This window comes from Scylla paramamosain, chromosome 15 (genome assembly GCF_035594125.1).
Source record: "Scylla paramamosain isolate STU-SP2022 chromosome 15, ASM3559412v1, whole genome shotgun sequence".
NCBI classification, from domain to species: domain Eukaryota; kingdom Metazoa; phylum Arthropoda; class Malacostraca; order Decapoda; family Portunidae; genus Scylla; species Scylla paramamosain.
In genome coordinates, this window is record NC_087165.1 from 23,031,012 (window position 1) to 23,043,511 (window position 12,500).

Sequence of the window (12,500 nt, forward strand, 5' to 3'; positions counted from 1 at the left end):
GTTGTTGTTTTTTTCTATTCTTTTTCATTTTCATTTTTTATACACACTATTTCGTTAATGCTCTATTGCGTTCATGCAGTTTGTATCTCTTTGTAGGTAATGGTGTGTCATCTCTCTCTCTCTCTCCTCTCTCTCTCTCTCTCTCTCCTCTCTCTCCTCTCTCTCTCTCTCTCTCTCTCTCTCCTCTCTCTCTCTCTCTCGTGTGTCTCTATGCAAACATTTACTTATTTTTTTTACAGACAGGAAATTAAGCTTAACTATAGTGGTAAAACTATTAATCCATGATATTCTCCTTACTTTTATTTATACCTAAGCTACCTCCAATTACGTCCTTTTTCCTTAATGATAGCCTGTCTTTTTTTTTTCACTCGATGCAACGTGTGTGTGTGTATCCATGCAAACATATTTTTACAGGGGACTGAAAGGAAGCAAGGATCGAGTGTACTAGTGAAAAGCTTGCAATGGTATTTTGCTTACTTTCAATTATGGCAATGATATCACCAATTCTTCTCTTCCTTTCCACTGATGGCCTGTTTTTTATTTATTTTTTTCCACGTGGTGTGTATCCATGCAACCATATTTATACACAGAATTCTGAATGGAAACAAATATCGCCTATAGTAAAGACTGCTACAATATTCTTCTGACTTTATCCATACCTAAGCTACGATTGCCTTTAAAATCTACTTCTTACTGACTGCCCGTTTTTTTTCGGTACAGAGGAGCGATCATCTGTGGCGAGGAGGTGGAAACGACAGAAAGAGTGTACGACTCCACAGCCTCCGCCTACAGCTCGCGCCTGCACACAGAGGGCGCCCTTCCCTCGCCCAAAGGACACCGCGACGACCTGCCCTTCGTAGTCCTGGTACAGTGAAGTTAGAGATAAAAATTTGTGTCTTCTCAGCATGTTGGTAATCTTGGTGCGTGGGATGCTGGATGTATGGGAGGAGGAGGAGGAGGACGAGGAGGAGGAGGAGGAGGAGGAGGAGGAGGAGGGAGGGAGGGGAGTGAGGGGAGGGGAAGGAGAAGGAGAAGGAGGAGGAGGAGGAGGAGGAGGAGGAGAAAGGGGAAGGGGAAGAGACATGTCGTGGTTATCTTGATGAATGTGTGTGTGTGTGTGTGTGTGTGTGTGTGTGTGTGTGTGAGACTGCAGTTGCGCCTTTCCTTCCTCTTCTTTGTATAGTGTATGTTGTGTCATGGCGGAATTTCCTCTCGTATATGCTTGTTTTTTCCATTATTATCAGTGTTTGTCGAAGCTTTGGTGTGTGTGTGTGTGTGTGTGTGTGTGTGTGTGTGTGTGTGTGTGTGTGTGTGTGTGTGTGTGCGTTTGTAAAATGGTGACTGAGCAAGAATAATGACACACGGCATGATAATATTATAGCTATACGGTCTTTCTAATTATCGTCTGCCGCTGTTACCTCTACGTCTCAGCAAATACGTGGGTTGGTTGAGGTAATCTTCCGCAACACGTCAACTCTTACACTACAAACCTTTCTTTGATATACTCTTAACAAAATCTAATGAACATGCTACAATCACTTCCACTGTTCAATTTGTTTTTTTTCTATTTTTTTTTTCTCTTTTTTTTTGTCTCAACTCAATCTTAACTTTTTTTTTTTTTTTTCCAATCGTTGACTAATCAAAGAACACCGAGAAAAATCACAAAATAAAAATGACATGGTACTGGACTAGCGATCGTTACTACTCTTCACTCCATTCAGTAGATATGTCACCTGTAAAGCAGCACTGGGTGGACACTTAATGAACACACGTCAACGTCTTGGCTTTTATTTCATTACTCCCCTGCGTGTGACTTGCCGGGGAAACACGATTCACTCCTTCGTTTCGGGACTGATAAAACGCCTAAGTATTTCGGAGTACTAAAGTTTCTCTGAGCGGTTTTACTTTATATACAAAAGACCACGGCAAGGTCCACCAAACTTTTCTGTGAGGAAGTTACTGCTGAAGGAGGTCCAAATTCCGCCTTTGTAATGCTGTGAGTGGCTACTAATGCATTTTGGTGCACATTTAACGATCTCTCCGAATTTCGTATTACGTGTCTAGTTTATGACGGTAAAGTTTAGGATAAGGGGAAGAGAGAGAGAGAGAGAGAGAGAGAGAGAGAGAGAGAGAGAGAGAGAGAGAGAGAGAGAGGAGAGAGAGAGAGGGAGGGAGAGAGAGAGAGAGAGAGAGAGAGAGAGAGTTTTACCAGAAGTGCTTTATAGGGAGTTGAGTGAGTAAGGTGTGTGTGTGTGTGTGTGTGTGTGTGTGTGTGTGTGAGGGAGGAGTTTAAGCGTTTAGTAAGAGCAAGTGGAGGCGGGCGGGAAACTTCCTACGGCCTACGAGCAATATATATTTTTCCCCTTGTAGGAAGAGGAACGGAAGGCGAAGTTAAAAGGAAAGGAAAGGAAAATAGGAGTGAGTGAGTTTTGCGAATCTTCAAGAGAGAGAGAGAGAGAGAGAGAGAGAATAATGATGATGATGAGGCTGACGATGATGCATTGGATAGGAGACGACGAGAAAGAGAAGAAAGCGAGATAATGAAGGAAAGATGGAGGAGGAGAAGTAAGAGGAGGAGAAGGAGAAGGAAGATGATGAAAAGTAAGAGGAGGAGATGTAAGTGAAAGTAATGGAAAGAAGGTGATTAACGAGGCAGAAAGGCGTGTGTTAAAGAGCACAAGCAAAGCAGAAAGTTTACTGGGAAAATATTGAGTAAAAATAAATGAAGACGAAAGAAATTCCTAGAGAGAGAGAGAGAGAGAGAAAGTTAAGAGTAAAGCATAAATCAGAAAAGAACAGAAGATTGATTACCTAAATGCTTAAAGTTTTATCACCACCGAACAAAATAAGAAAAACGCTTGACTGGCTCTCTCTCTCTCTCTCTCTCTCTCTCTCTCTCTCTCTCCTCTCTCTCTCTCTCTCTCTCTCTCTCTCTCTCTCTCTCTCTCTCTCTCTCTTAACCTTCTCCTTCAACAAATAATAAGTTACAAGACGAAAAAAAAAACACAAGGAAAACGATGAAATAATTAATAGGAATACAAATAGTGATAAATAGTAGTAGTAGTAGTAGTAGTAGTAGTAGTAGTGAATGCGATAAAGCTAAAGAGGGTGGTGATGGCGGTGGTAACGAGAGATGCCAAGAGAAGCGGTGGTGATTGTAATAGTGAGGAAAAATGGCGATAATGGTGATGATGGTAGTAGTGATGGTGGTAATGGTCGTAGTGGCAGTAGTAGCAGCAGCAGTAGTAGCAGTAGTAGTAGTAGTAGTAGTAGTGGAAGACTTCGGACAGAGGGAAAGGACACATGGAACAAAACAGAATCCCTTGTCTTTTTCTCTTATACCCTCCTCCTCCTCCTCCTCCTCCTCCTCCTCCTCCTGCTCCTCTTCCTCCTCTTCCTCCTCCTCCACCCGCAACCAAACCAGCGGGGCCCAGGTCGCGACGAAGACCAACGAAATAAATGTTGTTCTAGGGAATTACGGCGAAGTTCTGGTATTTACTGTGTAACGGCTTGTATGTGGGGGCTGGACGGGGGGAATTAGAAACACTGCAACCGAGGCATCTCTCTCTCTCGTCTCTCTCTCTCTCTCTCCTCTCTCCTCTCTCTCTCTCTCTCTCTCTCTCTCTCTCCTCTCCCCAATGAGGGATGTCCATTATCATCTCAGCTTCCCTCCTTCATTCTCCTTTGCTTTCCCTTCCTTACTCTCCTCCTCCCCTCCTCCTCCTCCTCCTCCTCCTCCTCCTCCTCCTCCTGTTCTTCACCTCTGCTCTCTCACCTCTCCCTTCCGATTGCATGCCTCGCCTCGCCCTCTCCCTCTCCCTCTCCCTCCCATAATCCTTTGCCCAAACCCTCAGCACTAGTTTCTCTCCGCCTCTATCTCTTAAACCTTAACCCTCAATGCCTTTCTTCCTATCCCTTCTTCCCTTTCCTCTCTCCCTCCTTCTCCTCCTCCTCGTCCTCCTCCTCCTCCTCCATTTCTTAGTCTATGTGTTCTCCATAAATTTTGAGAAGCACGTAACCTCTTCTAAGGTGTGACTCTCTTGGGTGAACTTCTTTGAACTTAAGAGAAAAAAGAGAAAATGTATGTGCATATTTATTTATGTATTAAGTATATTTTGTGCTTTGGTGGATTCGGGCTCCTGTTATTTGGGTTTTGTTCTTCACGTTTAGTTTTGACGTTCATAAAAATCTTTCAGCTTTTTATGTTCATACGAAGGAAATTTTCTTTTTTTAATATTTCGATGTATCCTATTTATTTGTTTATTTATCTGTTAATTTATTCATTTGTTTATTTGTTTATTTATTTATTTATATATTTACCCATTTATTTATTGATTGATTTGTTTATTTATTTATTTTTTGTCTTTTACATTGAGTATTTTTTATTGTTTCTTTTTACCTCATCGTTTACCTTCATCGTTTCCACACCTAAACTATTTTCAGCTTTAACGCTTACATTCATTAACTCTAAACTATTTTATGTATTTATCGCAACTATTTTTCTTTATAGCTAAGTTACCGCTTGCTTGAAGACTCTACAGTTTACGTATTCTTCGTTTTCTTTTCTCCTTTTTTTCTTTTTGGAAGTGAACTGCCTCAGACTTTGGAACAGTAGCATCCGATCCCACTCACGAGCCCAGACCGACACTTTCCAATCCACCTAAGGAGAAACTAAGACTACAGCAATCCTACTCAGTTTCCTATTGGCCATTCCCGTCGCCTTCCCTCCCTAACCTCCTCTCCTTCTCCTCCTTTTCTTCCTCTCCTTTCCTTTCCTCTTACTCTTCTTCCTCCCTTCCTCCTTCCCTCCTTCTCCTCCACCGTCGCCCCTTCTCGTTCTTCTCTCCCTCCCCCTCGTCCTTCTCTCGACTCCAATTCACTCAAGGTCATTCAAACTCCTCCCGGTGCTCACGGCGGCTCCTCCCTGCGTCTTCTACCTGCCTCCCAAAACTCACTCACGTCCACTCAGACTTCTCCGCTGCCTCATTCTGCCTCCCGCCACACACGCCCGCCTGCCTCACCCACACATCCACCAACACACAGTAGTAGTAGTAGGAGTAGTAGTAGTAGTAGTAGTAGTAGTATCACTACTTCTCGAGAGCGGACGGTGAAAAGGAGGCAAACAGAAGTAGATGAGTCGCGTTATGAGGAAAACTTGCCGGAACTTGACAGCTGAGGTGACGAGAAAGGCGGCCCGGGATGAAAAACGAAGACAGATAGAAAACGAGCTGAGGTGACGAGATTAGGCATGTCACGAAGGGCGGGATGGAAGAGGCGAAGGGGTGACGGATGACTAGTGGGAACTGGAGAGGCGTGTTCGGTTTGTGGTGATATTGGTGGTGATGGTGGTGGTGGTGGTGGTGATGGTGATGGTGGTGGTGGTCTCTCTCTCTCTCTCTCTCTTTCTCCATCCCAAAACCCCAAGAATCAGTAGAAAAGTTTGCACATCTCACTCACAGCTTTTTTTACTTTTATTTTTCTTCCTACTAGACGCCTTACCGAAATCACTCTCTCCCCTTCTCCCTTCCTCCCCTTACTGTCTTAATAGGTCGGGGAGGAGGGGAAAGGAGGAGGAGGAGACTGGGAGACGGGAGGCCTTAAATGTTATTAGACGGCTGGGAGGGATGGGGAGGAGGAGGGAAGGTGGGAAGGAAGGAAGGGAAGGAAGAGGACTAGACTTAAATGTTATTAGAGATGGAGGATGGGGAGGGAGTGGGGAGGAGGGGAGATGAGAAGTGCTGATCTGGGTGAAGATGAAGGGTATGGTAGGGTGACAGGGATGGACGAAGGAAGGGAGTGGACGAGGAAGAGGAGGAGGAGGAGGAGGAGGAGGAAGGGGATGAATATGAGAGAATATTGAGGTTAATGTAGGGAGGTTGTAGATATATATGTAGGAGGAGGGAGGTAATGGCTGCAGGGAGAGAAGGGAGGAGGAAATATGAGAGAGATAAGTTTAGGAGGATGAGCAAATTTGTACGTAGACTGACTGTGTAATATTCTCATCTCATCTCCCTCCATCTGATGAGGCGACGGAATCAGGAAATTAAGGAAAACGAAGGAAAGAAGCAGCGGGAACTGGAATAGACGACCAGCAGAACCATCACCGCCATTACCAGACGAGGATGTGCGTGCGTGTGTGTGAGTGGGAAAGTTCAGAGGGTGACTTTTTATATAGTTCTGTAATGACTAAGGTGGTGGTGGTGGTGGTGGTGGTGGTGGTGGTGGCATGGTTGAGTAAATATGGTTGAGAATGTTTATTTATTTATTTATTTTTTTTGTTCCCTAATAAAGAATTAAGAATAGAACCAAAGAATATGTGATGTTTTTCCTTATTGTAAGTCTATAAGTCCGTTTACTACTGCTGTTACCACTACTACTACTGTTACTACTACTACTACTACTGTTACTAATACCGCTACAAGTACCAGATATGTGTACTAATTACCACCACTACTAATAAACTACTTATGGGAGAGCAGGATATAAACAGAACGAGACTCTCTCCTCACACACACACACACACACACACACACACACACACACGTCTCCCTTCTCGGAAACATGCTGATGGAAAACAGGACCGAGAGATCACAATGGAAAAACCTTACAAGAAAAAAAAAATCTGCAGACACGTATCCTTGAATGCTGTAATCTCATAAAGGTTAATTTTCAGAGGCCATAGAGATAATTCAGGTCCTCATGGATGTTTCTTCCATTCACCGGGTAGGGCACTTGTCAAACAATCAACAAAATCACAAAAATACCCTTGGGAACAACAACAACTTCCAGAACACCGTTGTTGAGACATTTGAGAATACGAATCTTGGGACTATACTCTGAAATACACCTGTGCCGCATCTCCACGAGTTTCAAAAGGCTGTAGTTGAAGTGACACGGGATTTTAAGGGTGTTTTAATGGTTCTAGTGACAGGTGAACAAAATATATAGGAAAATCTGTAAAAAATCCGAACAGTCATCTCTGTGGCCCTTGAAAATAGTCGTGGTGAAGGAGCAAAGCGTTTCAGAATACAAGAGTATGGATGTGCTGGGAACTGTGTGCTGTGGATATGACTGACAGCCGGGAAGATAAACCGGGTGGCTTATTGAAGCGGATCTGCTGAGTGGATGTAGGAGAGGAGGAGCCAGGGAAGAAGGACTGAGAGGAGCCAGAGAAGGAGGAGGAGGAACAGGAGGAGGAGGAGGAGGAGGAGGAGGAGGAGGGAAGGACCGGGTGTGGATTGCTCGGCACACGTGTTGGTTACGACAGTCAGATCTCAGTTTGGACAGAATGAGATTTTTTTTTCTTCCTCTCTCTCTCTCTCTCTCTCTCTCTCTCTCTCTCTCTCTCTCTCTCTCTCTCTCTCTCTCTCTCTCTCTGTCGCCACGTGCCTTCGAAAGCTTTTTTTTCTTCTTTTTTTCGCTTTTTTTTTTACTTGCAACATTTCGCGACGGTGGCAAACTTTGAGGATTGGGTGTAAGGGACATGATTTAGTGTGGAGAGAGAGAGAGAGAGAGAGAGAGAGAGAGAGAGAGAGAGAGAGAGAGAGAGAGAGAGAGAGAGAGAGAGAGAGAGAGAGAGAGAGAGAGAGATTGAACACGAATAACAAAACTATCCAAGAAATACATAATCAAATAAAAAATAAATAAAAAAAAATATATGACCAACACATACATACACACATACAAAACACACAAATAAAATAAGAGAAAAGAAAATGAAACACGCCCTTGAAAGAAATGATAAAAAAAACGAGGCAGAAAAGAAGAAAGAAATGTGTTTAAGAAGACGCTGTAACCTGACGCAGGCCGATCACACTGCCGCTAGGAGAGCCAAATGGATACCCTTCTGTGATAGAGAAAAACTTGTTGATTGGGAAAGCGATCTAAGTCTCCTCCTCCTCCTCCTCCTCCTCCTCCTCCTCCTCCTCCTCCTGTTACTGGTTACCGCGAAATCAGAGGCGTTAATGTTCTAAGGGGCAGCTCAGTGAAATCTCTTTATTTATTTGCAGCGTCTGGTAAAGAAAGAGATATTGCTGGTTTTTCAAAATTTCTATATCATCTTTACCAGTTAGACGTCTCTCTCTCTCTCTCTCTCTCTCTCTCTCTCTCTCTCTCTCTCTCTCTGTAATTCTCTAATGTCTTTTTTCCTCCTTTGGATTGGTCTTCCTCCTCCTCTTCCTTTTTCTCCTCCTCTATTTCCTTTTCCTTCTCCACCATTTCTCCTCCCTCTTCCTCTTCCTCCATGTCTCTATCTTCGCTTTATTTGTTTATGTTTCCTCCTCCATCACTCTCTCTCTCTCTCTCTCTCTCTCTCTCTCTCTCTCTCTCTCTCTCTCTCTCTCTCTCTCTCTCTCTCTCTCTCTCTCCCCTCTTTCGTCTTCCATTTCCTCCTCCTCCTTCTTCTTCTTCCTCCTTTTTCTCCACTTTTCCAGTCCTGCGTATTTCTCTTTTCTCTTCGTCTTTCATTTATTTTCCGTCACTTCTACTTCTTCTTCTTCTTCTTCACCATTATTCTTTCTTCCTTTCCTTCACCCTTTCCCTCATGATTTACCTTTCTGTATTTTCACTTCCTCTTTCGTCATCACCACCATCACTCTCTCCCCCTCCTCCTCCTCCTCCTCCTCCTCCATCCACGTTTTCGCAGTGCAAACATAAACGAGGAAAACGTGAAATCAGAAGCAATTGGAGACTTAATATTCGTGAAAATCGACATGAAATTATTACCTTCTCTGTGTAAACAATTAGTTACGGTAAATAGGAGGAGGAGGAGGAGGAGGAGGAGGAGGAGGACAAGAAGAACAACAAGAACAACAAGAACAAGAACAAGAGCAAGGACAAAAAGGAGGAGGAGAAGAAGAACAAGAAAAGAAGAAGAAGAAGAAGAAGAAGAAGAAGAAGAAGACGAAGAAGAAGAAGCAGAAAGAAGAAGGAATAGGAGGAGAAGGGGAAATTAAACAATTATTCTGCAATTCACACCTTCTCTCTCTCTCTCTCTGTCTCTCTCTCTCTCTCTCTCTCTCTCTCTCTCTCTCTCTCTCTCTCTCTCTCTCTCTCTCTCTCTCTCTCTCTCTCTCTCTCTCTCTCTCTCTCTCTCTCTCTCTCTCTCTCTCTCTCTCTCTCTCTCTCTCTCTAAGTCACTAAAGAAAAATTCGCTCAACTTCGCACAGGAAAAACAACGAAAAAGGGAAAAAAAAATCTTCAGTAATGCAAAAATTCGTGAGTGACAAAACAGCGGAAAAAAAGGAAAGAAAAAGGAAAAAAAGTGAAAAATAAGAAAAGTTTGCGTAAAAAGTGAAAATCTATACTCCAAGAGAGAGAGAGAGAGAGAGAGAGAGAGAGAGAGAGAGAGAGAGAGAGAGAGAGAGAGTGTGTGTGTGTGTGTGTGTGTGTGTGTGTGTGTGTGTGTGATGGACGCAGAAGATGAAGAGAATGTGTAAAAAATGTACGGACGAAAAAATACAAGTGAAAGAGAGACAGAAAGAGAAAGAGAAAGAAAGAAAGGAAGGAAGGAAGTAAGGAAAGAAGGAAAGAAGGAAGGATGTGTGAAAACAGGAGACAGGATGACGAAAGGAGAAGGAAACAACTCATAAAATAGCAGAGAGAGAGAGAGAGAGAGAGAGAGAGAGAGAGAGAGAGAGAGAGAGAGAGAGAGAGAGAGAGAGAGATATCCAAAGGCGACAGAGGAGGATGAGAGAGGAAAAAAAAACAAGCGAAGGAAAAATGACAGGAGAAGGAGGGCGAGGAGGAAGAAAAGAATTAAAGATACGAAGGAGGAAGAGGAGGAGGAGGAGGAGGAGGAAGAAGAAGAAAGAAAAAGAGGAGGAGGAGGAGGAGGAAAGAGAAGTAAGAACATGAGAAACAGTAGCTAGGCCATGAGAAAGTTAAAGAAGAAGAGGAGGAACGTGAGATGAAAGTGAGAGAAAGAGGAAGAAAAGAAAGAAGGAAGGGAGAGAGTGATGGGGGAACAGAAGGAGGAGGAACAAAATAAGGAATGAAAGGAAGAAAATAAAAGGAGGAGAGAGATGCAGCGGAATAACAAAAAAAAAGTGATGATGAGAGGGAGGTATGGAGAGAAGGAGGAAAGGAGGGAGAGAGAAGTAGAGGAAGAGATATAACAATAGTGAGGCAGGGAGGGAAGGGGAGAGGGAGGGAGGGAGGGAGGGAGGGAGGGTGGGAGCCAAGTTTGCAGGGAGGAGGAGTGGAGGGAAGGGAGTGGAGGGTAAGAGAGGAGAGGAGAGGAGAAGGGAGAGAAAGAGAATGGGAGAAACCAACATGGAAGAGAAATGAAAAGGAACAGAGGGAGAGAGAACAAAAGGAGAAAGAGGAATAATTTGCGAATAGAGAGAGAAAAGAAAGAGGGAGATGGAAAGACAGGCGGAAGTAGAAAGGAATGCAGAAACTGAAGCTGCTCCCAATATTCTCTCTCTCTCTCTCTCTCTCTCTCTCTCTCTCTCTCTCTCTCTCTCTCTCTCTTACATCTTGTCCGCACTTAAAACTGGACTTTCAACCTTTTAAAATCTGTGCTTGCTTTCTTACACGGCTTTCCTCTCCTCTCCTCGCCTCGCCTCTCCTCGCCTCACTTCGCCTCTCCTTTCCACAAACCACCGCAACACGTGACTCACAAAGGCTCCTCGTGACTCACTGTTCTCGTGACTCGCAGAAAGGTGACGCTTACTAACTAACTCACCCTAAGCGACACACCAACGCATCCTGACTCACTCACGCCGGGCACTGAGTCACGACGCTGAGACAGATATGTTCTGCTCTCTCACCCCGACTATTTTCAAAGGCCACAGGGATGATTAGCCGAGTTTCCACGAGTGTTTCTTCTGTTAATGATGTAGAAATCTTGTTAATCTGTACTGCAATCGTGGAAACACCCTTAAAAGATCCCTTCTTAATTCCAACTGTGTTTTCTGGATGTACATTATAAAATTTATCGATCTTCATACCAGATCGAAATTCTCTCAATACCAACAGAAGATAAGCACTCTACCTTCTCTCGTTTGCCTAAAACAAAAGCAGGAAGAATGTCACTTGTTGAAATTCAGTAGTTTCAGCTGAGCCAGGTGGATGCACAGTGCAGTCTTTACCCACGCAAGTGCCAGACAGGGACATCCAATAAAACCATAAAATAAGAACTGAAATTGCCTGCCTGAGCCAAACATGAAGAAAAGAAATGGTTAATATTCTTGACTTTTGTTTTCCTTTCTTTACTTCTAACTCCGTCTACTGAACGCAAAGTCAATCGATCAATCTATGTATCGAACTGAAATTTCTCTCCATAGTAACAGAAAGCATGAACATTTTACTTATCTCGTCTGCCTAAAACAAAACATGAAAATAATTTGCTATCGGTTTCCTGTCCACTCTTTCCCCATGTGGACTAACTTTATGACAACTATTGACAAGTATTTGTTTATCTGTTTATCTATCTATTTTTTTTTATCTATGTACCAGGCTGAGACACCAACACACACAACATCAAGAAAAAAAAATATGGCTAACTTCCTGCCTCTATCTAAAAAAATTTTGAAGAAAAAAAAACAAGCTATATTTCTTTTATTTTCTTTCCATATTTTTTTTCCCTCCCGGTCTCGCCTTCCTCCATTGGTATCGGGCTGGCTGGAGTTTGTCACCGCCATTCACTAAATAACTTTTGGCGTCGATGCTAAACAATTTTACAGCCACCACCGTGACGACGCGACCTCCACTGAACTGAATGACCGCCCTCTGCCTGCCTGTGTGCCTTCCACACTCTCCTGCAGCCCAGCCCCAACTTACTCAGCATCCCTGGCCGCCTTCCTGCCTTTCTCCCTTACCAACTCCACGAACTTCAGAACACGACACTAAGAAGTCGATGTGTTGCTTCCTCCTCTACACGATCCCTCACTCTCCTTCCTCTTTCTTGTCTCAGTTACTTCATCCGTTTATTTTCCTTCTCTTTTTTTCTCTTTCCTTTAACTTTTGTTTCTCTTTTTTCCTCTGTTTTCTTTTTTGTTTTCCTCTTTTTTTTTTTCTCTCTCTCTCTCTCTCATTTACTCCAGCATCACCAATTCTGTGCATCATCCATCACTTTTATTTCCTCATTCTGCTCCTCTTTTTTTTTTCCTCGTTCTCCATTTTCTTTTTCTTTTGTCTTTTTCCTTGTCTCTCCTCTTATCCTTCTTTCCTTGCCCTTTTCGTCCTTGCTTTTCTCTCTGTCTCTCTCCTGTTCCTCATGACACACACACACACACATACACACGAAAGAAAGAGAAAGAAAGAAAGAAAGAAAGAAAGAAAGAAAGTGAGAAAGTGAGAAAAGAATCCTCGCTACATACTTGAACCTCTCACACGGTGGCTAGCGACTCTGCAAACCTTCTCATTCAGGAAAGTAAACGCCGTGTCTCATAATGTTTTAAAACTAGTCCGGCGCACAGTATCACACGGAGGAGAGGGGAGAGAGTAGTGGTGCCTATCTCAGCAGGAACAGGAAGGTTAGTTGCTGTTCTGTGTGC

The 12,500-nt window shown here is 43.4% G+C and overlaps 1 protein-coding gene across 1 annotated transcript in view; it reads left to right on the top strand.

Moving 5' to 3' along the window:
* The window catches only part of LOC135107704 (CB1 cannabinoid receptor-interacting protein 1-like), a 127,822-nt gene that overhangs the window by 70,908 nt on the left and 44,414 nt on the right, over nt 1-12,500 (top strand). The window contains exon 3 of the mRNA XM_064017885.1: nt 721-865. Coding sequence (XP_063873955.1) covers nt 721-865 — 145 coding nt within the window. The remainder of the gene's footprint in view (nt 1-720; nt 866-12,500) is intronic.